Source organism: Phyllobates terribilis, unplaced genomic scaffold (genome assembly GCF_046119375.1).
Source record: "Phyllobates terribilis strain yellow unplaced genomic scaffold, ASM4611937v1 Scaffold_5__5_contigs__length_657084704, whole genome shotgun sequence".
NCBI lineage: Eukaryota > Metazoa > Chordata > Amphibia > Anura > Dendrobatidae > Phyllobates > Phyllobates terribilis.
The window spans coordinates 554,814,292-554,842,175 of record NW_027362765.1 but is presented as its reverse complement, the minus strand read 5'-3'; the positions used below and the strand labels follow the sequence as shown (position 1 = coordinate 554,842,175).

The 27,884-nt window shown below is 42.8% G+C and overlaps 1 protein-coding gene across 2 annotated transcripts in view; it reads right to left on the bottom strand.

Annotated features, from left to right (window-relative positions):
* TBATA (thymus, brain and testes associated) overlaps nt 1-27,884 on the bottom strand; it is a 96,831-nt gene that overhangs the window by 51,517 nt on the left and 17,430 nt on the right. For both annotated transcript variants that reach the window (XM_073681445.1, XM_073681446.1), the window contains exon 3: nt 27,315-27,370. In XM_073681445.1, the coding sequence (XP_073537546.1) occupies nt 27,315-27,361 (47 nt within the window). In that variant the 5' untranslated portion in view covers nt 27,362-27,370. The remainder of the gene's footprint in view (nt 1-27,314; nt 27,371-27,884) is intronic.

Sequence of the window (27,884 nt, the reverse complement as noted above, 5' to 3'; positions counted from 1 at the left end):
AAAAACAAGGTTACAGTGGGCTAAGGAAAAGCAATCGTGGACTGTAGATGACTGGATGAAAGTCATATTCAGTGATGAATCGCGAATCTGCATTGGGCAAGGTGATGATGCTGGAACTTTTCTTTGGTGCCGTTCCAATGAGATTTATAAAGATGACTGCATGAAGAAAACATGCAAATTTCCACAGTCATTGATGATATGAGGCTGCATGTCAGGTAAAGGCACTGGGGAGATGGCTGTCATTACATCTTCAATAGAGTTATGTGAAAAAGTTTGGGCACCCCTATTAATCTTAAGCTTATTGTTTTATAAAAATTGGTGTTTTTGCTACAGCTATTTCAGTTTGATATATGTAATAACTGTTGGACACAGTAATGTTTCTGCCTTGAAATGAGGTTTATTGTACTTACAGAAAATGTGCAATCTGCATTCAAACAAAATTTGACAGGTGCATAAGTATGGGCACCTCACCAGAAAAGTGACATTAATATTTAGTAGATCCTCCTTTTGCAAAAATAACAGCCTCTAGTCGCTTCCTGTAGCTTTTAATGAGTTCCTGGATCCTGGATGAAGGTATTTTTGACCATTCCTCTTTACAAAACAATTCCAGTTCAGTTAAGTTTGATGGTCGCCGAGCATGGACAGCCCTCTTCAAATGATCCCACAGATGTTCAATGATATTCAGGTCTGGGGACTGGGATGGCCATTCCAGAACATTGTAATTGTTCCTCTGCATGAATGCCTGAGTAGATTTGGAGCGGTGTTTTGGATCAATGTCTTGCTGAAAGATCCATCCCCTGCGTAACTTCAACTTTATCACTGATTCTTGAACATTATTGTCAAGAATCTGCTGATACTGAGTGGAATCCATGCGTCCCTCAACTTTAACAAGATTCCCGGTGCCGGCATTGGCCACACAGCCCCAAAGCATGATGGAACCTCCACCAAATTTTACTGTGGGTAGCAAGTGTTTTTCCTGGAATGCTGTGTTTTTTTGCTGCCATGCATAACGCCTTTTTGTATGACCAAACAACTCAATCTTGGTTTCATCAGTCCACAGGACCTTCTTCCAAAAAGAAATTGGCTTCTCCAAATGTGCTTTTGCATACCACAGTCGACTCTGTTTGTGGCATGCTTGCAGAAACGGCTTCTTTCGCATCACTCTCCCATACAGCTTCTCCTTGTGCAAAGTGCATTGTATAGTTGACCGATGCACAGTGACACCATCTGCAGCAAGTTGATGCTTCAGCTCTCTGGAGGTGGTCTGAGGATTGTCCTTGACTGATCTCACCATTCTTCTTCTCTGCCTTTCTGATGTTTTTCTTGGCCTGCCACTTCTGGCCTTAACAAGAACTGTCCCTGTGTTCTTACATTTCCTTACTATGTTCCTCACAGTGGAAACTGACAGGTTAAATCTCTGAGACAGCTTCTTGTATCCTTCCCCTGAACAACTATGTTGAATAATCTTTGTTTTCAGATCATTTGACAGTTGTTTTGAGGAGCCCATGATGCCACTCTTCAGAGGAGATTCAAACAGGAGAACAACTTGCAAGTGGCCACTTTAAGTAGCTTTTCTCATGATTGCATACACCTGGCTATGAAGTTCAAAGCTCAATGAGGTTACAAAACCAAAAAAAGTGCTTTAGTAAGTCAGTAAAAAGTAGGTAGGAGTATTTAAAACAAGAAAATGATAAGGGTGCCCATACTTATGCACCTGTCAAATTTTGTTTGAATGCAGATTGCACATTTTCTGTTAGTACAATAAACCTCATTTCAAGGCAGAAACATTACTGTGTCCAACAGTTATTACATATATCAAACTGAAGTAGCTGTTGCAAAAACACCAATTTTTATAAAACATTAAGCTTTAGATTAATAGGGGTGCCCAAACTTTTTCATATAACTGTAAATGCCCAAGTTTACATTGATATTTTGGACAGTTTTCTTATCTCATCAATTGAAAGGATGTTTGGGGATGATGACATCATTTTTCAAGATGATAATGCATCCTGTCATAGAGCAAAAACTGTGAAAACATTCCTTGAAAGAAGACACATAAGGTCAATGTCATGGCCTGCAAAGAGTCCGGATCTCAATCCAATTGAAAATCTTTGGTGGAAGTTGAAGAAAATGGTCCATGACAAGGCTCCAACCTGCAAAGCTGATCTGGCAACAGCAATCAGAGAAAGTTGGAGCCAGATTGATGAAGAGGACTGTTTGTCACTCATTAAGTCCATGCCTCAGAGACTGCAAGCTGTTATTAAAGCCAGAGGTGGTGCAACAAAATACTAGTGATTAGTGTTGAGCGAGCACTAAAATGCTCGGGTGCTCGAAGCTCGGGCCGAGCTCGCCGTGATACTCGGGTGCTCGACCCGAGCAACGAGCCCAAAGTTAGTCTATGGGAGACTCGAGCATTTTTGCAGTGGCACCCCCGGCAGTCTTTTAAAAGCCTAACAAGTGCCCAAAACGATAGTGACAGTGCTCAAATGACATGGGGACAGCATGGGGATCGCCCCAGGAAGCATTTCTGACCCCCAGGTCACTGCTGTCAACAACGTGGTCAGAGGTATTAAGCCACTTTTACAGGCTCACAATAAAACGAAAGTGAAACTTTTTTCCTGTGAAATATGTTAAGGAACATCCTTTCCAGGGAAAAGACTTGTGTATAAGTTAAAATAAATGACCAAAAACAAAAATACTCCTCCACACCTTCGGCTATGTTCACAAGTAGCATTTTTTATGCGTTTTTGCACTTTTGTATTGCTTTCAACTATGACAAATGCATTCACCGGGAAATGTCATTTTAACATTTTACAACCTTATCTGGCCAAGTGCTGTGTGACACATGCATAAAGTGCTGAAAAGACATGGGAACAGCATGGGGAAGACCCCTGGAAGCATCTCTGACTCCCAGGTCACTGTCTAAAAGTGTGCCCATCATAAGTGATCCTTGCCGCATCAGAAGATGCAGACTTGCAACTATCCCCATGCAAGTTCTAGTCCCAGGGCAGTGTTCAATTGTACCTCCCCCATTCATTGCAATACAAGCGCAAGTAAGCAGCCTGCCACCCACCCACCCCCAGGCTGCAATACCATACTGCTTGCTTGCTTGAACTTGAAATTGGGCCTTTTAGGCATGTGGAGGCGGAATCTGGCCACCACGTCATGGCTGTGTTGGCGGCCGGGTATCCATACTCAGTCCCCAGCCGCCCCGTGGCCGAGTGTCCACACGGTCCCCAGCCGCCTGGGGGCAGTCGGGTGTCCATAAACGGTCCCCAGCCGCCCCCATTTCTCCTTGGAACATCCCCCCACACACTTTTCTTAGCCCGGCCTGCTTTAGGCAGCATTGGACGAGCCCACCAGAGAACCAGACTCCTCCGATGGGCCCTGACTTCTCCATCGGTGGAGTTGAGAGTGCCAAGGTGAGGAGCATGATGATGATGACAGAAGTTAGCATCTGCTATGTTTTCTTTTAATGCAAGTGTAAGTGTGCAGCCTGCCACCCACCCACCCCCAGACTGCAATTCATACTGCTAGCTTGCACTTGAAATGGGGCCTTTTAGTTTAGAGGAGGCCGAAGCTGGCCACTACCTCATGGCTGCTTCGGCAGCGAGGTATCCATACTCAGTCCCCAGCCGCCCCTATTTGTCCTGGTGTGCCTTATACATAAGATTAAGCGCGTATACCAAAACATTACCTGTGCATTCCCCAGTGCATTTAGTGGGAAGGAGAGCCTATTCCGCTGTAGTGTGTGCATGCCAAACCCCTGTTCATGGTACATGCGAAGATGCCTCCCACCTTGCACCTGTCGTTGCAGACTTGCATCTATCCCCATTCAAGTCCTTGTCCCAGGGCAGTGTTCAATTGTACCTCTCCCATTCCTTGCAATGCAAGCGCAAGTATGCAGCCTGCCACCCACCCACCCCCAGGCTGCAATATCATACTGCTTGCTTGCTTGCACTTTAAATTGGGCCTTTTAGGCTTGTGGAGGCGGAATCTGGCCACCACGCTATGGCTGTGTCGGCGGCCTGGTATCCATACTCAGTCCCCAGCCGCCTGGTGGCCGGGTGTCCCCGCTTGCTCCCCAGCCTCCAGGGGGTGGCCGGGTGTCCATACTCGGTCCCCAGCCACCCCTATTTGTACCGGTAACCTTTCCCACACTTTTCTTAGCCTGGCCTGCTTTAGGGCAGCATTGGCCGAGCCCACCGGACTATCAGACTCCTCCGGTGGGCCCTGGCTTCTCCATCAGGGGAGTTGAGAGTGCCAAGGTGAGGAGCATGATGAGGATGATAGAAGTTAGCATCTGCTTTCTTTTGTTGTAATGCAAGCGCATGTATGTAGTAGCGGCTAGGCCTGAGGAGGTCAGCGTTTTGGCGCATATCCTACCTCCTCCGAGGATTGCTGGATGTTTTCCTGCTACTATCCAAGTTCTATGACTCCCGGTAAAACAAAGCTTCAGGTGATAAATGATGGATGAGGTAGTGGCCAAGGAGAAAGAGCAGGAGGAACAGGGACCATTCACATCAATATCAGGCCAGTCAACCAGATATGTCTTGTAGGATATGTTTCTGTAACAAAAGGAGCGGTTCGGCTACACAGTTATAGGACATACAGTGAGTGCAATGCCTACCAAAAATTTCGAGGCACTCCAATGCCCCTTGGAAATGACATGGAGGTCAGAGGGCGTTAACTAAACCTTTTTTTCCATTTATAGCAACTGGGTCTCCTGTGCACTGTTGGCCTAAGCAGTGAATGGAATGCTTTCCAAAAATTATGAGGTACTGCAATGCCCCTTACAAGAGCCATGTGTGGCACCCCAGGGGTCTGGTCACCACAGTAATAGATATTTGTCACGGGTGTGTTGCCACGAAGATCGTCACGAGTACACAGCCTGACTTCTCGCAGCTGACTTGTTGGTGCTTTGTGTTTCTCGGCAGTGAGGGAGTTAATTCTCTCTCTCTCTCTGGGCTAGATGAGGTCCAGCCTCGCCCAGCTGCAATCAATACTTCTGTAGTGAGACTCCTTCATATACCTGCTGGTCTGTTTGGGAGGTGTCGGTGAAAGCATTTCATTCAGACTGACAGAGCGGATCGTGGTGTTTGGAGTTGCTGAGATAAGTGTATTTGGAAGTGTTTTTTCCCTTTCCTCGCTTTATCATTTATCTCCTTTCCCGTTGGTTTTCCCTCTGTTGTAGTTGAGAAGTTGTTTGTATGCAAGGTGGTTTTGGTTTTTCCCTTGTACTGTCTCGTTCGTCTAAATACTGTGTTTGGGCATATTATTTCTTGTTCCCTTTGGTTTTGATCGGGGTCCTTCTCAGGACTAGATTACTGAGGTGCAGGGATCTTCAGGAGGTAGGGGTTACGCTGGCGGCCTGGACCTCTGTACCTTTAACAGTACCTCCAGGTTGAGGGATTAGTCAGGGCCCCAGCTTAGGGTCAGCTTAGGCCCCCTACCTCCAGTATACAGAGACAGCGCGACATTTTCACCGACCCACTTAGTTTTTCTCCAGCTACTATGGATCCAGTAGCCGGTCTAGCTCGGCAATTGCAGAGTTTGTCCATGGAGCTGGCGGACGTTAGGTCCAAGGTTTGGCATCCTCAGGAGCAAGCCGGACCAGAACCTAAAGTAGCTCTCCCTGATAGGTTCACTGGGGGGCGGGACAAGTTTTTTGTTTTCCGGGAGGCATGTAAATTGTACTTTCGGCTGCGGCCTCGGTCATCGGGGAGTGAAGAACAAAGGGTGGGAATTGTCATCTCGCTCCTACAAGGGGACCCACAATCTTGGGCGTTCTCTCTTCCCCCGGGTTCCCCGGCTCTCCAGTCAGTGGATAGGTTTTTCGCTGCCCTGGGACTCGTATATGATGACCCAGATCGGATCTCCCTTGCTGAGTCTAAGTTACGTAGGATCCAGCAGGGAGATCGTCCGGCGGAGGAATTCTGTTCGGAGTTCCGTAGGTGGGCCACGGACACCCAGTGGAATGACCCGGCTCTTAGGAGCCTGTTTTGTCATGGTTTATCCGACAAATTACAGGATGTGTTGGCACAGTATGACTCTCCCGTGTCTCTGGAAGCCGCTATGGCCCTCGCTATTCGCGTGGACAGACGGCTTCGGGAGAGGTGCGGGATAACTCTACCCCCTGTGATGACTCCACCTCCTACAAGGTCCTCTCATATGGTGGTTCCCCTGGTCAGTCCTGAGGAGCCTATACAATTAGGAGGGACATCATTTCGGGGGAGGGGACCGGTGGTGCGCCATAAGGCAGGAAGGTGTTTCTTCTGCGGGAGAAAGGGACATTTTATTGGGGGGTGTCCATCCCGTCCCTTGCAGAGTGAAGAGTCGTCGGAAAACTGTTGATCCCAGGTTGTGTGGTGGACGGCAATCTGGGAGTAGGTATTTCGTCCCTAGGTTCGTCTCAGTTTCTCGTACCGGCGGAGGTGGTGGTGGGTACGAGAACTGAGAGGATATCTGTTCTTCTGGATAGTGGGGCCGGGGCTAATCTGGTTGATGCTCAGTTTGCCCGGGTTCAAGGTATGCGGTTGAGTGAGTTGGCTAAACCCATCCCCATATTCTCGATCGATGCCAGGCCTCTCGGGCAGGGAAGTTTTTTGCAAGTTGTGCATGACGTAAAACTTCAAGTGGGGGCAATACATAAAGAACTGTTGTCTTGCTACGTGTTGGAGGGTCTTCCCACTCCTATTGTGTTGGGCCTTCCTTGGTTAGCTAAGCATAACCCGGTTATTAATTGGCAAACCAGGGAGATAAGCCAATGGAGTAAATTCTGTAATAAAAACTGCATGAACACGGTCATTGGTGCGGTTACTCCTTGGGTCTTACCTCCATTTCTGGCGGACTTTGAGGATGTATTCTCGGAGAAAGGGTGTCAGGAACTACCTCCTCATCGCGTGTATGACTGTTCTGTAAAACTGCTCCCTGAGGCCAAGTTACCTAAAGCTAGGTTGTATAACCTTTCTGGTCCTGAGAGGCAGGCCATGAAGGATTATATCTCAGAAAGTCTGGCTAAGGGGCATATTAGACCTTCATCTTCACCGGTGGCTGCGGGGTTCTTCTTTGTTAAGAAGAAAGATGGAGGCCTACGCCCTTGCCTGGATTTCCGTGAACTTAATCGGATTACGGTCCGAGATCCGTATCTGCTCCCACTTATTCCCGATCTCTTTAATCAGATCGTGGGCGCCAAATGGTTTTCTAAGTTGGATCTCAGGGGGGCGTACAATCTGATTAGGATGAAGGAGGGGGATGAGTGGAAGACGGCGTTTAACACTCCGGAGGGGCATTATGAGAACCTTGTCATGCCATTCGGTCTGACTAATGCCCCGGCGGTGTTCCAACACTTTGTTAATGACATTTTTCGCCGCTTGGTGGGACAGTTTGTTGTCATATATCTGGATGATATCCTAATTTACTCGCCGGATCTGGTGTCTCATCAGGAGCACGTTAGGCAGGTGTTACAGATCTTGCGGGATAATAAACTGTATGCCAAGTGGGAAAAGTGTGTGTTCGCCGTACAGGAACTCCAGTTTTTAGGCTTCCTGGTTTCAGCGTCCGGTTTTCGTATGGACCCTGGGAAAGTGCGGGCAGTTCTTGAGTGGGATCGGCCAGAGAATCTTAAGGCACTACAACGTTTCCTGGGGTTTGCTAATTATTACCGGAAGTTCATTCGTAATTTCTCGTCCATGGTTAAGCCTCTCACTGACATGACTAAAAAGGGGACGGATTTTTCTAGGTGGTCTGACAAGGCTTGTCAAGCATTCTCCTCTTTGAAAAAATGTTTTGCCTCGGCGCCCATACTCATTCAACCTGATGCGTCTCAGCCATTCATTGTAGAGGTAGACGCTTCCGAGGTAGGGGTGGGAGCAGTATTGTCACAGGGTTCGTCCCCTGGTAAGTGGCATCCGTGCGCCTTTTTCTCTAAAAAATTGTCGTCCGCTGAGAGGAATTACGATGTCGGCAATAGGGAACTCTTGGCCATTAAGTTAGCTTTTGAGGAGTGGCGCCATTTTCTGGAGGGGGCTGTTCATCTGGTCACCGTCATCACCGATCACAAGAACCTGCTATATCTGGAGTCCGCGAAACGTCTGAATCCCAGACAAGCTAGGTGGTCATTGTTTTTTACCAGGTTTAATTTTGTCGTTACATATCGTCCTGGGTCAAAAAATGTAAAGGCGGATGCCTTATCTCGTAGTTTCCCTGGGGCCGGGAATACGGACGACCCGATTCCTATCCTTCAGGAGGGGGTGGTGGTTTCGGCAGTATGCTCTGAGCTGGAGGAGGAGGTATTGGAGGCTCAGGGGGACGCCCCTGTTGGACCTCCAGGGAGATTGTTTGTTCCAGATCAGTTGCGACAAAAGGTGATCGAGGCACACCATAACTCAGTTTTTGCAGGACACCCGGGGAGTAAAGCTACTGTGGATCTCCTCTCGCGTCGGTTTTGGTGGCCTAATTTACATAAGGAGGTGGTAACTTTTGTCGCGTCCTGTGGGGTTTGTGCGCGCTCTAAGACCTCACATACCCGTCCGTCTGGGGCCCTCTTACCTTTGAAGATCCCGGAGCGTCCTTGGACTCATCTGTCTATGGACTTTATTACGGACCTCCCTCCGTCTTCGGGTAAAACGGTCATACTCGTTGTAGTGGACAGGTTCAGCAAGATGGCACATTTTATCGCTCTTCCGGCTCTCCCTAATGCTAAAACTCTTGCGCAGGTGTTCATTGGGGAGATTGTGAGGCTTCACGGGGTACCCTCCGAGGTGGTGTCTGATCGGGGGTCTCAGTTTGTGTCTAACTTCTGGAAGGCGTTTTGTGCTCGGCGGGGGATGCAGTTGTCATTCTCTTCGGCTTTTCATCCTCAGACCAATGGTCAGACGGAACGTATGAACCAGAGCTTGGAGACATATCTCCGGTGTTTTGTGTCAGAGAACCAGGAGGACTGGGCTTCTTTCTTACCTCTGGCAGAGTTTGCTCTTAATAATAGGCGGAGCGAGTCCACTGGTAAGTCCCCGTTTTTTGGGACATATGGTTTTCACCCCCAGTTTTGTACTTTCAGTGGGGGGGGCTCTTCGGGGGTTCCTGAGGAGGAACGATTTTCCTCATCACTCGCTTCAGTATGGAGAGGGGTGCTGAAGAATCTGAATACTATGGGGAACCGATACAAACGTATGGCTGATAGGAGGAGAGTGTCTGGTCCGGACCTAAGTGTGAACGATCGGGTATGGTTGTCTACCAGGAATATAAAACTTAAGGTTCCCTCCTGGAAACTGGGTCCCAGGTTCATCGGGCCGTACAGAATCAGTTCTATTATTAATCCGGTGGCATTCCGTCTTGACCTCCCCCCTACGTTTAAAATTCACAACGTGTTTCACAGATCATTGCTTAAGAGGTATGTGGCGCCGGTGGTACCGTCACTTTTACCTCCCCCTCCAGTGGTTGTCAATGGTAACTTGAAGTTCCAGGTATCGAGGGTCATTGATTCACGCTTTAATCGCCGGTCCCTTCAGTATCTGGTTCATTGGAAGGGGTATGGTCCTGAGGAGAGGATGTGGGTTCCTGCGTCGGATATTAACGCAGACCGATTAGTTCGGGCCTTCCACACGACTCACCCGGATAAACCTGGCCCTGAGGGTCCGGAGGCCCCTCGTAGAAGGGGGGGTACTGTCACGGGTGTGTTGCCACGAAGATCGTCACGAGTACACAGCCTGACTTCTCGCAGCTGACTTGTTGGTGCTTTGTGTTTCTCGGCAGTGAGGGAGTTAATTCTCTCTCTCTCTCTGGGCTAGATGAGGTCCAGCCTCGCCCAGCTGCAATCAATACTTCTGTAGTGAGACTCCTTCATATACCTGCTGGTCTGTTTGGGAGGTGTCGGTGAAAGCATTTCATTCAGACTGACAGAGCGGATCGTGGTGTTTGGAGTTGCTGAGATAAGTGTATTTGGAAGTGTTTTTTCCCTTTCCTCGCTTTATCATTTATCTCCTTTCCCGTTGGTTTTCCCTCTGTTGTAGTTGAGAAGTTGTTTGTATGCAAGGTGGTTTTGGTTTTTCCCTTGTACTGTCTCGTTCGTCTAAATACTGTGTTTGGGCATATTATTTCTTGTTCCCTTTGGTTGTGATCGGGGTCCTTCTCAGGACTAGATTACTGAGGTGCAGGGATCTTCAGGAGGTAGGGGTTACGCTGGCGGCCTGGACCTCTGTACCTTTAACAGTACCTCCAGGTTGAGGGATTAGTCAGGGCCCCAGCTTAGGGTCAGCTTAGGCCCCCTACCTCCAGTATACAGAGACAGCGCGACATTATTATGTCGGAGAGCAAGTGGGAGGTTTCCTGGTCAGGATCCCTTAAACATGCAACATCCTCCTGCCCCAGTCCTGGGAGGGGAGAATTCTGCCCTTATAAACTGGATCTGAGGTGGGGTTGAGTGAGTCAGAGAACAGAGAACAGTCAGAGTCAGAGTGAGAGCAAGGGAAAGTAATAGCAAGGAGCTCTGTAGGAGCTAGGAGCTAAAGACGAGGGGCTGGAAGCTGAGCAGAGCTCGCCCTGGCAGAAGACAATAGGAACCGGACACAGGAGTCCGAAGCTGTGAGGACTTATATATCCAGCAGCAGAAACCAGCCGGAGGCCCAGTCACTAGCAAGGGACCAGCACCGCCATCGTGGAGCGGAGGCTAACAGAAGGCCCCAAGTCACCAGCCATACGGGAGAGCACTACACGGTACACTCGGGGACGTGGGCTACTTCTACCCGCTTACAGCAAGGTAGCCAGGAAGAGTGCAGACAGACGGGGAGGCCTACAACTCCACCTGGCCACGGGAACTCCTGCTTGCTCACAGACTGACCAGGCCTCTTATGCTAACCAGTACTCCCGGGAGGGTCTACCTTATAATCATCAGTAAAGACCCTGAACTGCACTGCAAAGACTCTGCGTCATTCCTGCTGCGCTCGTGCACCATCACCCCCATCATCCACACTCACTGCCCTGAGGCTATACTCCTCCCGATGGGAGTTATCCCATTTTATGCTGCGCACACAACACCAGCCTCAGCGGTCTGCCTCGCAGTGGTGGTACTCCCTGACCGCAATCAACGGGTGGCGCAGTCGGACAATTAACCTCAAAACCTAAGAAAGATTGCCACTGGTTTGACCAGCCTGAGCCACGGGACCGGGTCACCGCCACGGAGACTACAGACCCCAGAGACCCGGCACCGGGTATCCCACACACGTGTACACACGGCCCAGGGGGCCCGTCACATGCAGTACAGCATATTACAAACATAAGTCCCATTATTGGGGAGTGGGTGTTCCATAGTATTTGCTTATGCCTTGCAAGCAAAAGCTGCCAAAAATTAGGACGGAGCAACTTGCAATGCCCCTTACAAGAGCCATGCAGTACAGCATATTACAAACATAAGTCCCATTATTGGGGAGTGGGTCTCCCATAGTATTTGCTTATGCTTTCCCAGCAAAAGCTGCCAAAAATTAGGACGGAGCAACTTGCAATGCCCCTTACAAGAGCCATGCAGTACAGCATATTACAAACATAAGTCGCATTATTGGGGAGTCGGTCTCCCATAGTATTTGCTTATGCTTTCCCAGCAAAAGCTGCCAAAAATTAGGACGGAGGAACTTGCAATGCTGGCACCCTGGTGGTATAGTGGTGGTGGAGGCTGAGGATAAGGAGAAGAAGATTAAACAGCCGAAACGAGGAAGCGTATACCCATGTGTGGGTGTGAAGCGGTGCATGTGAATACACCTCCCGAAATAACACAGTGGATTTGACTTTATGTTACTCTGCTGTCATTTGGTGGTGATGAGAAGTTTGGCCCAATCCAGCCCTTGTTCATTTTGATAAGGGTCAGCTTGTCAGCATTGTCAGTTGACAGGTGAGTGCGCTTATCAGTTATAATTCCCCCAGCGGCACTAAAAACACGCTCCGATAACACGCTAGCGGCAGGGCAGGCCAGGACCTCCAAGGCGTACAGAGCGAGTTCATTCCAAGTGTCCAGCTTGGATACCCAATAATTAAAAGGCACAGAGGAATCACGGAGGACGCTGGTACGATCGGCAAGGTACTCCCTCACCATCTTTTGAAACTTTCCACTCCTTGTGAGAGTACCCCGCGCCTCAGGGCCTGTAAGCTGGGCGGGTGTCAGAAAACTGTCCCAGAACGTTGACAGTGTTCCTGTTCTTCCTCCTCCTCCTCCTCCTCTCCCTCATTGTCCCCCAATGCACGTTGGGATGAGATGAGGCTGGGCTGTGTGTAATCGCCCGCTACGGCTTCTTGATCCATCTCATCATACTCTGGCTGCAATGCCTCCTCTTTAATTCTCTGCAGAGAGCGTTGCAAAAGACAGACAAGTGGGATGCTGACACTAATGATGGCGTCATCGCCACTCACCATCTTGGTGGCCTCCTCAAAGTTTGTCAGGATGGTACATATGTCAGACATCCAGGTCCACTCCTGAGGTCTTGTGTGGAGTCTGACCTGAATATCGACAGCCTTGTTGCAGCTGGTACTCCACAACTGCTCTCTTCTGCTCACAAATCCTTTGCAACATGTGGAGGGTAGAGTTCCAACGTGTGGGGACATCACACACCAGTCGGTGTGCCGGAAGCTGCAAACGCTGCTGCAACACAGCAAGGGCGGCGGAAGCTGTAGCCGACTTGCAAAAATGAGCTGACAGGCGGCGTACTTTCACGAGCAGATCTGGCAACTCGGGGTACAATTTAAGAAACCGCTGAACCACGAGGTTAAGCACATGAGCCAGGCATGGTACGTGTGTGATCTCACCTCGCCTCAGAGCCGCCACCAGGTTACGGCCATTGTCACACACGACCATGCCGGGATGTAGGTTCAGCGGTCTCAGCCACAGATCTGCCTGCTCTTTCACAGCTGTCCACAACTCACAAGCAGTGTGAGGTTTATCACCTAAGCTTATGAGTTTCAGCACAGCCTGTTGCCGCTTGGCGGAGGCAGTACTGCAATGCTTCCAGCTTGTAACTGATGTGGTGATATCTGAGATGGAGGCTGAACATGAGGAGGAGGAGGAGGATGCGCAGGAGCTGTACACTGTGGGGGCAACTCTGACTGACATAGGGCCCGCAATCCTCGGTGTGGGGAGGATGTGTTCCGTCCCAAGGTCCGACTGGGTCCCGGCTTCCACTATGTTTACCCAGTGTGCCGTCAGAGAGATGTACCGTCCCTTGCCACAAACACTTGTCCACGTGTCCGTTGTCAGGTGGACTCTCCCAGTAACTGCGTTGTTGAGGGCACGGCAGATGCTTTGGGACACGTGCTTGTGTAGTGCGGGGATGGCACACCGGGCAAAATAGTGTCGGCTGGGGACCGAGTACCGAGGGACGGCCACCGCCATAAGATTGCGGAAGGATTCCGTCTCCACCAGCCTAAAAGACAGCATTTCCAATGCAAGCAGTCGTGAAATGTGCGAATTTAGGACTGTGGCCTGTGGGGCGTTAGCTGCGAATTTCCGCTTTCGTTCAAAGGTCTGGGATATGGACAATTGAACGCTGCGGTGGGACGTGGACGTGGACGTTGATGCTGTTTCTTGAGAAACTGCCATAACAAGTGAAGACTGAGAGGAGGGGGCATCTTTACATGCAGTATGGACAGGGGATTGCCTTGCACACACAATAGGGGGTTCTATTGCACGCACAACAGTGGAAGAAGCAGTGGTGACACCCGCTGACACTGGTCGTGGACCCTGGGTTTCGCCCCACAAAGTCGGGTGCTTTGCTGCCATGTGCCTGATCATGCTGGTGGTGGTCAGGCTGGTAGTTTTGCACCCCTGCTGATGCTGGCATGGCAGGTGGAACATATGGCCTTTTTGGGGTTATCAGCAGAGTCTTTAAAAAAATTCCAGACTCTGGAAGACCTACCGCTTGTACTGGCAACATCCCTTGTGTTGGTGTTACGGGGAATGGTTGCCTGCCTTCTGTCTGCGGCCACCACATTGCTTCTTCCTGCCTGTTGGGGTACTCTGCCTCCCTCCCCCTGTGTGCTGCTGGCCTCACTCTGCATGTCCTCCTTCCACGTTGGGTCAGTTACTAGATCATCCACCACCTCCTCCTCTTCCACTTGAGCACCACGATCCTCCTCCTCACTTCCTGGCAATTGTGTCTCGTCATTGTCCACCTCTTGTGACAGATTGCCAACGTCGACTTCCTGTGGCCGTGGCTGTTCAAATATTTGGGCATCGCAACATGGGATCTCCTCTTCCACCACTTCAAGCGTATCAGGCGAGGGGCCCAAATATCGAAATGGACCAGTGAAGAGCTCTTCAGAGTGTCCAAGTGTGGGATCACTTGCTGTCTGACGACACTCGGCATGGTGGGAGGAAGGAGCATCAGGGTGAGGAGGAGTATGCGGTCGAGACTCACGGCTACTAAGAGTTGACCGTGTGGAAGACAGACCGGAGGTGGTGGTGCCCAGGTAACTGGAAGTATTGTCTGCTATCCAATTAATAACCTGTTCACACTGATCAGTTCTCAATACTGGTGTTGTTCTGTGCTTCCCTAGTAATTCGGTCAAGAAGTGGGAGTGAGAAGATGTGGCTGTTGGTTGTGGCACATTTTCACCATGGCCACGGCCCCGTCCTCTGCACGAACCATCACCAGAACGTCCACTTCCACGTCCCTTGCCACGCGCCTTGCCCATTGTAAATTAAGTAAAATAGCTTACACTTGCACTATCAATGGAAAAAGGGTAATAAAGAGTAGATTTGAACCGTGGAAGAGGAAAACCACAGTTATTGTTTACTGGGGTATACCACACTTTTTTAAATAGAGATATTTGCGGCTGAACAGTGAGCGACACACTCAAACTGCTTTTTTTTTAGATACCAAAGGCCCAAAACTGGATAGTACAGCGATTTGACCCGTGGAACTGCGAAACCACACTGGGATGTCGGGCCTACACAAGACTATTTTCAACAGATATATTTTTGTGTCACAACAGTCAGGAGACACTACTGTTTTTCTTTACGGAAAAAACTACCAAAACCTGAATAATAGAGATTTTTTACCGTGGAACAGCAAAACCACAGTTATAATTTACCAGGCTTTTTAAAATATATATATATTTGCGGCTGAACAGTGAGCGACACACTCACACTGTTTTTTTTAGATACAAATGGCCCAAAAGTGGATAATACAGACGTTTGTACCGTGGAACTGCAAAACCACACTTGTATTTCTCGGGCCTACACCAGACTATTTTCAACAGATATATTTGTGTCTGAAAAATCAGGGAGACACTATTTTTTTTTTTTACAGCAAAAAATGCAAAAAGCAGGATAATAGAGATTTTTTACCGTGGAACAGCAAAAGCACACTTTTGTCTCTCTGGCCTACACCAGACTATTTTCAACAGATATATTTGTGTCTGAAAAATCAGGGAGACACTATTTTTTTTTTTTTACAGCAAAAAATGCAAAAAGCAGGATAATAGAGATTTTTTACCGTGGAACAGCAAAAGCACACTTCTGTCTCTCTGGCCTACACCAGACTATTTTCAACAGATATATTTGTGTCTGAAAAATCAGGGAGACACTATTATTATTTTTATACAGCAAAAAATGCCAAAAACAGGATAATAGAGATATTTTACAGTGGAACATCAAAACCACAGTAATAATTTACTGGTGTATACCAGGCTTTTTAAAATATATATATATTTGCGGCTGAACAGTGAGCGACACACTCAAACTGTTTTTTTTAGATACAAATGGCCCAAAAGTGGATAATACAGAGGTTTGTACCGTGGAACTGCAAAACCACACTTGTATTTCTCGGGCCTACACCAGACTATTTTCAACAGATATATTTGTGTCTGAAAAATCAGGGAGACACTATTTTTTTTTTTTTACAGCAAAAAATGCAAAAAGTAGGATAATAGAGATTTTTTACCGTGGAACAGCAAAAGCACACTTCTGTCTCTCTGGCCTACACCAGACTATTTTCAACAGATATATTTGTGTCTGAAAAATCAGGGAGACACTATTTTTCTTTTTTTTTTTACAGCAAAAAATGCAAAAAGCAGGATAATAGAGATTTTTTACCGTGGAACAGCAAAAGCACACTTCTGTCTCTCTGGCCTACACCAGACTATTTTCAACAGATATATTTGTGTCTGAAAAATCAGGGAGACACTATTATTATTTTTATACAGCAAAAAATGCCAAAAACAGGATAATAGAGATATTTTACAGTGGAACATCAAAACCACAGTAATAATTTACTGGTGTATACCAGGCTTTTTAAAATATATATATATTTGCGGCTGAACAGTGAGCGACACACTCAAACTGTTTTTTTTAGATACAAATGGCCCAAAAGTGGATAATACAGAGGTTTGTACCGTGGAACTGCAAAACCACACTTGTATTTCTCGGGCCTACACCAGACTATTTTCAACAGATATATTTGTGTCTGAAAAATCAGGGAGACACTATTTTTTTTTTTTTACAGCAAAAAATGCAAAAAGTAGGATAATAGAGATTTTTTACCGTGGAACAGCAAAAGCACACTTCTGTCTCTCTGGCCTACACCAGACTATTTTCAACAGATATATTTGTGTCTGAAAAATCAGGGAGACACTATTTTTCTTTTTTTTTTTACAGCAAAAAATGCAAAAAGCAGGATAATAGAGATTTTTTACCGTGGAACAGCAAAAGCACACTTCTGTCTCTCTGGCCTACACCAGACTATTTTCAACAGATATATTTGTGTCTGAAAAATCAGGGAGACACTATTATTATTTTTATACAGCAAAAAATGCCAAAAACAGGATAATAGACATGTTTTACTGTGGAACATCCAAACCACAGTAATAATTTACTGGTGTATACCAGACTTTTTAAAATATATATATATTTGCGGCTGAACAGTGAGCGACACACTCAAACTGTTTTTTTTAGATACAAATGGCCCAAAAGTGGATAATACAGAGGTTTGTACCGTGGAACTGCAAAACCACACTTGTATTTCTCGGGCCTACACCAGACTATTTTCAACAGATATATTTGTGTCTGAAAAATCAGGGAGACACTATTTTTTTTTTTTTACAGCAAAAAATGCAAAAAGCAGGATAATAGAGATTTTTTACCGTGGAACAGCAAAAGCACACTTCTGTCTCTCTGGCCTACACCAGACTATTTTCAACAGATATATTTGTGTCTGAAAAATCAGGGAGACACTATTTTTTTTTTTTTACAGCAAAAAATGCAAAAAGCAGGATAATAGAGATTTTTTACCGTGGAACAGCAAAAGCACACTTCTGTCTCTCTGGCCTACACCAGACTATTTTCAACAGATATATTTGTGTCTGAAAAATCAGGGAGACACTATTATTATTTTTATACAGCAAAAAATGCCAAAAACAGGATAATAGAGATATTTTACAGTGGAACATCAAAACCACAGTAATAATTTACTGGTGTATACCAGGCTTTTTAAAATATATATATATTTGCGGCTGAACAGTGAGCGACACACTCAAACTGTTTTTTTTAGATACAAATGGCCCAAAAGTGGATAATACAGAGGTTTGTACCGTGGAACTGCAAAACCACACTTGTATTTCTCGGGCCTACACCAGACTATTTTCAACAGATATATTTGTGTCTGAAAAATCAGGGAGACACTATTTTTTTTTTTTTACAGCAAAAAATGCAAAAAGTAGGATAATAGAGATTTTTTACCGTGGAACAGCAAAAGCACACTTCTGTCTCTCTGGCCTACACCAGACTATTTTCAACAGATATATTTGTGTCTGAAAAATCAGGGAGACACTATTTTTCTTTTTTTTTTTACAGCAAAAAATGCAAAAAGCAGGATAATAGAGATTTTTTACCGTGGAACAGCAAAAGCACACTTCTGTCTCTCTGGCCTACACCAGACTATTTTCAACAGATATATTTGTGTCTGAAAAATCAGGGAGACACTATTATTATTTTTATACAGCAAAAAATGCCAAAAACAGGATAATAGACATGTTTTACTGTGGAACATCCAAACCACAGTAATAATTTACTGGTGTATACCAGACTTTTTAAAATATATATATATTTGCGGCTGAACAGTGAGCGACACACTCAAACTGTTTTTTTTAGATACAAATGGCCCAAAAGTGGATAATACAGAGGTTTGTACCGTGGAACTGCAAAACCACACTTGTATTTCTCGGGCCTACACCAGACTATTTTCAACAGATATATTTGTGTCTGAAAAATCAGGGAGACACTATTTTTTTTTTTTTACAGCAAAAAATGCAAAAAGTAGGATAATAGAGATTTTTTACCGTGGAACAGCAAAAGCACACTTCTGTCTCTCTGGCCTACACCAGACTATTTTCAACAGATATATTTGTGTCTGAAAAATCAGGGAGACACTATTTTTCTTTTTTTTTTTACAGCAAAAAATGCAAAAAGCAGGATAATAGAGATTTTTTACCGTGGAACAGCAAAAGCACACTTCTGTCTCTCTGGCCTACACCAGACTATTTTCAACAGATATATTTGTGTCTGAAAAATCAGGGAGACACTATTATTATTTTTATACAGCAAAAAATGCCAAAAACAGGATAATAGACATGTTTTACTGTGGAACATCCAAACCACAGTAATAATTTACTGGTGTATACCAGACTTTTTAAAATATATATATATTTGCGGCTGAACAGTGAGCGACACACTCAAACTGTTTTTTTTAGATACAAATGGCCCAAAAGTGGATAATACAGAGGTTTGTACCGTGGAACTGCAAAACCACACTTGTATTTCTCGGGCCTACACCAGACTATTTTCAACAGATATATTTGTGTCTGAAAAATCAGGGAGACACTATTTTTTTTTTTTTACAGCAAAAAATGCAAAAAGCAGGATAATAGAGATTTTTTACCGTGGAACAGCAAAAGCACACTTCTGTCTCTCTGGCCTACACCAGACTATTTTCAACAGATATATTTGTGTCTGAAAAATCAGGGAGACACTATTATTATTTTTATACAGCAAAAAATGCCAAAAACAGGATAATAGAGATGTTTTACTGTGGAACATCCAAACCACAGTAATAATTTACTGGTGTATACCAGACTTTTTAAAATATATATATATTTGCGGCTGAACAGTGAGCGACACACTCAAACTGTTTTTTTTAGATACAAATGGCCCAAAAGTGGATAATACAGAGGTTTGTACCGTGGAACTGCAAAACCACACTTGTATTTCTCGGGCCTACACCAGACTATTTTCAACAGATATATTTGTGTCTGAAAAATCAGGGTGACACTATTTTTTTTTTTTTACAGCAAAAAATGCAAAAAGCAGGATAATAGAGATTTTTTACTGTGGAATAGCAAAAGCACACTTCTGTCTCTCTGGCCTACACCAGACTATTTTCAACAGATATATTTGTGTCTGAAAAATTAGGGAGACACTATTATTATTTTATACAGCAAAAAATGCCAAAAACAGGATAATAGAGATGTTTTATCGTGGAACATCAAAACCACAGTAATAATTTACTGGTGTATACCAGGTTTTTTAAAATATATATATATTTGTGGCTGAACAGTGAGCGACACACTCAAAACTGGTTTTTTTAGATTCAAATGGCTCAAAAGTGGATAATACAGAGGTTTGTACCGTGGAACTGCAAAACCACACTTGTATTTCTCGGGTCTACACCAGACTATTTTCAACAGATATATTTGTGTCTGAAAAATCAGGGAGACACTATTTTTTTTTTTACAGCAAAAAATGCAAAAAGCAGGATAATAGAGATTTTTTACCATGGAACAGCAAAAGCACACTTCTGTCTCTCTGGCCTACACCAGACTATTTTCAACAGATATATTTGTGTCTGAAAAATTAGGGAGACACTATTATTATTTTATACAGCAAAAAATGCCAAAATCAGGATAATAGAGATGTTTTACCGTGGAACATCAAAACCACAGTAATAATTTACTGGTGTATACCAGGCTTTTTAAAATATATATATATTTGCGACTGAACAGTGAGCGACACACTCAAACTGTTTTTATTAGATACAAATGGCCCAAAAGTGGATAATACAGAGGTTTGTACCGTGGAACTGCAAAACCACACTTGTATTTCTCGGGCCTACACCAGACTATTTTCAACAGATATATTTGTGTCTGAAAAATCAGGGAGACACTATTTTTTTTTTTTACAGCAAAAAATGCAAAAAGCAGGATAATAGAGATTTTTTACCGTGGAACAGCAAAAGCACACTTCTGTCTCTCTGGCCTACACCAGACTATTTTCAACAGATATATTTGTGTCTGAAAAATTAGGGAGACACTATTATTATTTTATACAGCAAAAAATGCCAAAAACAGAATAATAGAGATGTTTTACCGTGGAACATCAAAACCACAGTAATAATTTACTGGTGTATACCAGGCTTTTTAAAATATATATATATTTGCGACTGAACAGTGAGCGACACACTCAAACTGTTTTTATTAGATACAAATGGCCCAAAAGTGGATAATACAGAGGTTTGTACCGTGGAACTGCAAAACCACACTTGTATTTCTCGGGCCTACACCAGACTATTTTCAACAGATATATTTGTGTCTGAAAAATCAGGGAGACACTATTTTTTTTTTTTACAGCAAAAAATGCAAAAAGCAGGATAATAGAGATTTTTTACCGTGGAACAGCAAAAGCACACTTCTGTCTCTCTGGCCTACACCAGACTATTTTCAACAGATATATTTGTGTCTGAAAAATTAGGGAGACACTATTATTATTTTATACAGCAAAAAATGCCAAAAACAGAATAATAGAGATGTTTTACCGTGGAACATCAAAACCACAGTAATAATTTACTGGTGTATACCAGGCTTTTTAAAATATATATATATTTGCGGCTGAACAGTGAGCGACACACTCAAACTGTTTTTTTTAGATGCAAATGGCTCAAAAGTGGATAATACAGAGGTTTGTACCGTGGAACTGCAAAACCACACTTGTATTTCTCGGGCCTACACCAGACTATTTTCAACAGATATATTTGTGTCTGAAAAATCAGGGAGACACTTTTTTTTTTTTTTACAGCAAAAAATGCAAAAAGCAGGATAATAGAGATTTTTTACCATGGAACAGCAAAAGCACACTTCTGTCTCTCTGGCGTACAGCAGACTATTTTCAACAGATATATTTGTGTCTGAAAAATTAGGGAGACACTATTATTATTTTATACAGCAAAAAATGCCAAAAACAGGATAATAGAGATGTTTTACCATGGAACATCAAAACCACAGTAATAATTTACTGGTGTATACCAGGCTTTTTAAAATATATATATATATTTGCGGCTGAACAGTGAGCGACACACTCAAACTGTTTTTTTTAGATACAAATGGCCCAAAAGTGGATAATACAGAGGTTTGTACCGTGGAACTGCAAAACCACACTTGTATTTCTCGGGCCTACACCAGACTATTTTCAACAGATATATTTGTGTCTGAAAAATCAGGGAGACACTATTTTTTTTTTTTTTTACAGCAAAAAATGCAAAAAGCAGGATAATAGAGATTTTTTTACCGTGGAACAGCAAAAGCACACTTCTGTCTCTCTGGCCTACACCAGACTATTTTCAACAGATATATTTGTGTCTGAAAAATTAGGGAGACACTATTATTATTTTATACAGCAAAAAATGCCAAAAACAGGATAATAGAGATGTTTTACCGTGGAACATCAAAACCACAGTAATAATTTACTGGTGTATACCAGGCTTTTTAAAATATATATATATTTGCGGCTGAACAGTGAGCGACACACTCAAACTGTTTTTTTTAGATACAAATGGCTCAAAAGTGGATAATACATAGGTTTGTACCATGTAACTGCAAAACCACACTTGTATTTCTCGGGCCTACACCAGACTATTTTCAACAGATATATTTGTGTCTGAAAAATCAGGGAGACACTATTTTTTTTTTTTTTTACAGCAAAAAATGCAAAAAGTAGGTTAATAGAGATTTTTTACCATGGAACAGCAATAGCACACTTCTGTCTCTCTGGCCTACACCAGACTATTTTCAACAGATATATTTGTGTCTGAAAAATCAGGGAGACACTATTTTTCTTTTTTTTTTTACAGCAAAAAATGCAAAAAGCAGGATAATAGAGATTTTTTACCGTGGAACAGCAAAAGCACACTTCTGTCTCTCTGGCCTACACCAGACTATTTTCAACAGATATATTTGTGTCTGAAAAATCAGGGAGACACTATTATTATTTTTATACAGCAAAAAATGCCAAAAACAGGATAATAGAGATATTTTACCGTGGAACATCAAAACCACAGTAATAATTTACTGGTGTATACCAGGCTTTTTAAAATATATATATATTTGCGGCTGAACAGTGAGCGACACACTCAAAACTGTTTTTTTTAGATATAAATGGCTCAAAAGTGGATAATACAGAGGTTTGTACCGTGGAACTGCAAAACCACACTTGTATTTCTCGGGCCTACACCAGACTATTTTCAACAGATATATTTGTGTCTGAAAAATCAGGGAGACACTATTTTTTTTTTTACAGCAAAAAATGCAAAAAGCAGGATAATAGAGATTTTTTACCGTGGAACAGCAAAAGCACACTTCTGTCTCTCTGGCCTACACCAGACTATTTTCAACAGATATATTTGTGTCTGAAAAATCAGGGAGACACTATTATTATTTTTATACAGCAAAAAATGCCAAAAACAGGATAATAGAGATATTTTACCGTGGAACATCAAAACCACAGTAATAATTTACTGGTGTATACCAGGCTTTTTAAAATATATATATATATTTGCGGCTGAACAGTGAGCGACACACTCAAACTGTTTTTTTTAGATACAAATGGCCCAAAAGTGGATAATACAGAGGTTTGTACCGTGGAACTGCAAAACCACACTTGTATTTCTCGGGCCTACACCAGACTATTTTCAACAGATATATTTGTGTCTGAAAAATTAGGGAGACACTATTTTTCTTTTTTTTACAGCAAAAAATGCAAAAAGCAGGATAATAGAGATTTTTTACCGTGGAATAGCAAAAGCACACTTCTGTCTCTCTGGCCTACACCAGACTATTTTCAACAGATATATTTGTGTCTGAAAAATTAGGGAGACACTATTATTATTTTATACAGCAAAAAATGCCAAAAACAGGATAATAGAGATGTTTTACCGTGGAACATCAAAACCACAGTAATAATTTACTGGTGTATACCAGGCTTTTTAAAATATATATATATTTGCGGCTGAACAGTGAGCGACACACTCAAAACTGTTTTTTTTAGATACAAATGGCTCAAAAGTGGATAATACGGAGGTTTGTACCGTGGTACTGCAAAACCACACTTGTATTTCTCGGGCCTACACCAGACTATTTTCAACAGATATATTTGTGTCTGAAAAATCAGGGAGACACTATTTTTTTTTTTTACAGCAAAAAATGCAAAAAGCAGGATAATACAGATTTTTTACCGTGGAACAGCAAAAGCACACTTCTGTCTCTCTGGCCTACACCAGACTATTTTCAACAGATATATTTGTGTCTGAAAAATTAGGGAGACAGTATTATTATTTTATACAGCAAAAAATGCCAAAAACAGGATAATAGAGATGTTTTACCGTGGAACATCAAAACCACAGTAATAATTTACTGGTGTATACCAGGCTTTTTAAAATATATATATATTTGCGGCTGAACAGTGAGCGACACACTCAAACTGTTTTTTTTAGATACAAATGGCTCAAAAGTGGATAATACAGAGGTTTGTACTGTGGAACTGCAAAACCACACTTGTATTTCTCGGGCCTACACCAGACTATTTTCAACAGATATATTTGTGTCTGAAAAATCAGGGAGACACTTTTTTTTTTTTTTTACAGCAAAAAATGCAAAAAGCAGGATAATAGAGATTTTTTACCGTGGAACAGCAAAAGCACACTTCTGTCTCTCTGGCCTACACCAGACTATTTTCAACAGATATATTTGTGTCTGAAAAATTAGGGAGACAGTATTATTATTTTATACAGCAAAAAATGCCAAAAACAGGATAATAGAGATGTTTTACCGTGGAACATCAAAACCACAGTAATAATTTACTGGTGTATACCAGGCTTTTTAAAATATATATATATTTGCGGCTGAACAGTGAGCGACACACTCAAACTGTTTTTTTTAGATACAAATGGCCCAAAAGTGGATAATACAGAGGTTTGTACCGTGGAACTGCAAAACCACACTTGTATTTCACGGGCCTACACCAGACTATTTTCAACAGATATATTTGTGTCTGAAAAATCAGGGAGACACTATTTTTTTTTTTTTTACAGCAAAAAATGCAAAAAGCATTATAATAGAGATTTTTTTACCGTGGAACAGCAAAAGCACACTTCTGTCTCTCTGGCCTACACCATACTATTTTCAACAGATATATTTGTGTCTGAAAAATTAGGGAGACACTATTATTATTTTATACAGCAAAAAATGCCAAAAACAGGATAATAGAGATGTTTTACCGTGGAACATCAAAACCACAGTAATAATTTACTGGTGTATACCAGGCTTTATAAAATATATATATATTTGCGGCTGAACAGTGAGCGACACACTCAAACTGTTTTTTTTAGATACAAATGGCTCAAAAGTGGATAATACAGAGGTTTGTACCGTGGAACTGCAAAACCACACTTGTATTTCTCGGGCCTACACCAGATTATTTTCAACAGATATATTTGTGTCTGAAAAATCAGGGAGACACTTTTTTTTTTTTTTACAGCAAAAAGCAGGATAATAGAGATTTTTTTACCATGGAACAGCAAAAGCACACTTCTGTCTCTCTGGCCTACACCAGACTATTTTCAACAGATATATTTGTGTCTGAAAAATTAGGGAGACACTATTATTATTTTATACAGCAAAAAATGCCAAAAACAGGATAATAGAGATGTTTTACCGTGGAACATCAAAACCACAGTAATAATTTACTGGTCTTTACCAGGCTTTTTAAAATATATATATATTTGCGGCTGAACAGTGAGCGACACACTCAAAACTGTTCTTTTTAGATACAAATGGCCCAAAAGTGGATAATACAGAGGTTTGTACCGTGGAACTGCAAAACCACACTTGTATTTCTCGGGCCTACACCAGACTATTTTCAACAGATATATTTGTGTCTGAAAAATCAGGGAGACACTATTTTTTATTTTTTTTACAGCAAAAAATGCAAAAAGCAGGATAATAGAGATTTTTTACCGTGGAACAGCAAAAGCACACTTCTGTCTCTCTGGCCTACACCAGACTATTTTCAACAGATATATTTGTGTCTGAAAAATCAGGGAGACACTATTATTATTTTTATACAGCAAAAAATGCCAAAAACAGGATAATAGAGATGTTTTACCGTGGAACATCAAAACCAAAGTACTAATTTACTGGTGTATACCAGGCTTTTTAAAATATATATATATTTGCAGCTGAACAGTGAGCGACACACTCAAACTGTTTTTTTTAGATACAAATGGCCCAAAAGTGGATAATAAAGAGGTTTGTACCATGGAACTGCAAAACCACACTTGTATTTCTCGGGCCTACACCAGACTATTTTCAACAGATATATTTGTGTCTGAAAAATCAGGGAGACACTATTTTTTTTTTTTTTACAGCAAAAAATGCAAAAAGCAGGATAATAGAGATTTTTTACCATGGAACAGCAAAAGCACACTACTGTCTCTCTGGCCTACACCAGACTATTTTCAACAGATATATTTGTGTCTGAAAAATCAGGGAGACACGTATTATTTTTATACAGCAAAAAATGCCAAAAACAGGATAATAGAGATGTTTTACCGTGGAACATCAAAACCACAGTAATAATTTACTGGTGTATATCAGGCTTTTTAAAATATATATATATTTGCGGCTGAACAGTGAGCAACACACTCAAACTGTTTTTTTTAGATACAAATGGCCCATAGAACTGCAAAACCACACTTCTATTTCTCTGGCCTACACCAGACTATTTTCAACAGATATATTTGTGTCTGAAAAATCAGAGGCACACTTTTTTTTTGGGGGGGGGGCACCAAAAGGTTAATAAGATGGGTATTTGTACATTGTGAAGGAGGAAAAAAAAAAGAGGATTTAGATAAAAAAAAGGGATTTTTCCTGGCCCCCGGGACCTGGAGCTAATTCCAGCTATTTCAGCAACAGGAGCAGCACACAGGACTGTAATGCAGCATTTGCTGGTATTACCACTGCATCTCCTATACAGCCTGCCTGCCTGCCTGCCTGATATACCTGGGATGGATATTAGTCCTGAGAAGGACTGTTTGTTTGATCTGGCAGCCTTTACAGACCCTACACTAACTATTTTGCAGGATATATCTCTCCCTAAATCAGCAGCGCTGTCCCTACACTGTCTGATCCGGAGTGACTGTGTCCAAGATGGCGGCGCCCGGTTTTAAATACTCGAGGTGACGCTGTGCGGCCAGCCAATCATTGTAATGCCCACAAACAACATGGCTGCGGCATTACAGTGACTGGCTGGCAATCCCTGCATGTTCATTGGCTCTGTAAAGAGCGCCAAACATGCAGGGCAGAGACCCGAGCTCCCGCCCGAGTAACCCGGAAATGCTCGGTGCTTGCCGAACATCCCGAGTAGCGTGATGCTCGGGCGAGTACCGACCAGTGTCGAGCATGTTCACTCAACACTACTAGTGATGTATTGGTGTGTTCTTTTGCGTTTGTTTTTCATGATTCCATAATTTTTTCTTCAGAATTGAGTGATTCCATAATTTTTTCCCTCTGCTTGGTCTGAAAAAAATTACCCTTACTGAGTACCACATTTTTTATCGTGTTTTCTTTTAGTGTTTCTTAAAGCCCTGAAGTTGCCATTTGAAATGACTTTAGTTTTGTGCCATGTCTGTGATCTGCTTTTTTTAAACAACATTAAACAACTGAATGGACATCATCCGAGCCCGGTGATTCCATAATTTTTGCCAGGGGTTGTAGTTCTGAATTTTTCTAGAATTATATAGAAGTTTCTTTCTCCAGAATTTGATCTAATATTACCTGTTTCATAAGATGTGATATTATATGCCATAGCTGCTCTCAGAATTGCAGTTACTCTGCTCTGCCTCTATGGATATGGGTCTGGTGTTTGGTTACAGATCGGTATTGTTTTTATATTTTTTCATGTGTTGCTTAGCACGATTAAAAGAATTAGAAACTCCATATATTCTGTTAGTACTCACTGTGTTTGTCGCAAAACAGGCTGAGGATCATTTGTCTCACTTGGCATTTTAATGTCCTATAAAAAAAAAGAACATTACATTATTTTAGTTTCATCAGTTGTCGGCTATATAGGAGAACCTGATGACTATGCAGAAACACATTATTTATAGCAGCAAGAAGAAATTAACAGCACAGTTCTGGAAGAGCAGATAGACTGTACGATGCCGAGAGCCAGGTCCGTGGAGCAGAGATTCATACAACGCCTAGACAGAAGTATGACTCCGCTTCAGGCCCTGTACTAGGCATACTCTACCACAATAAATTGTATTTCCTGAGAAGATATCCTTTTCTGTTTTTATTATATTATATTTTTCATAATTTTGGCACATAAAAATGAATTTTACGCAGTCGATCAATATATCAATATAGTGCAAAGTAGTTGGTCTATGCTATTTTTTCTACAATGCAAATTTTTCCCAAATATAACATAGTTACATAGTTATATAGGTTGAAAAAAGGCACAGTTCATAAAGTTCATCCTCTTTCCATCAGTTATACATTCGCTAGATTATTTATAACCCACAATGCTA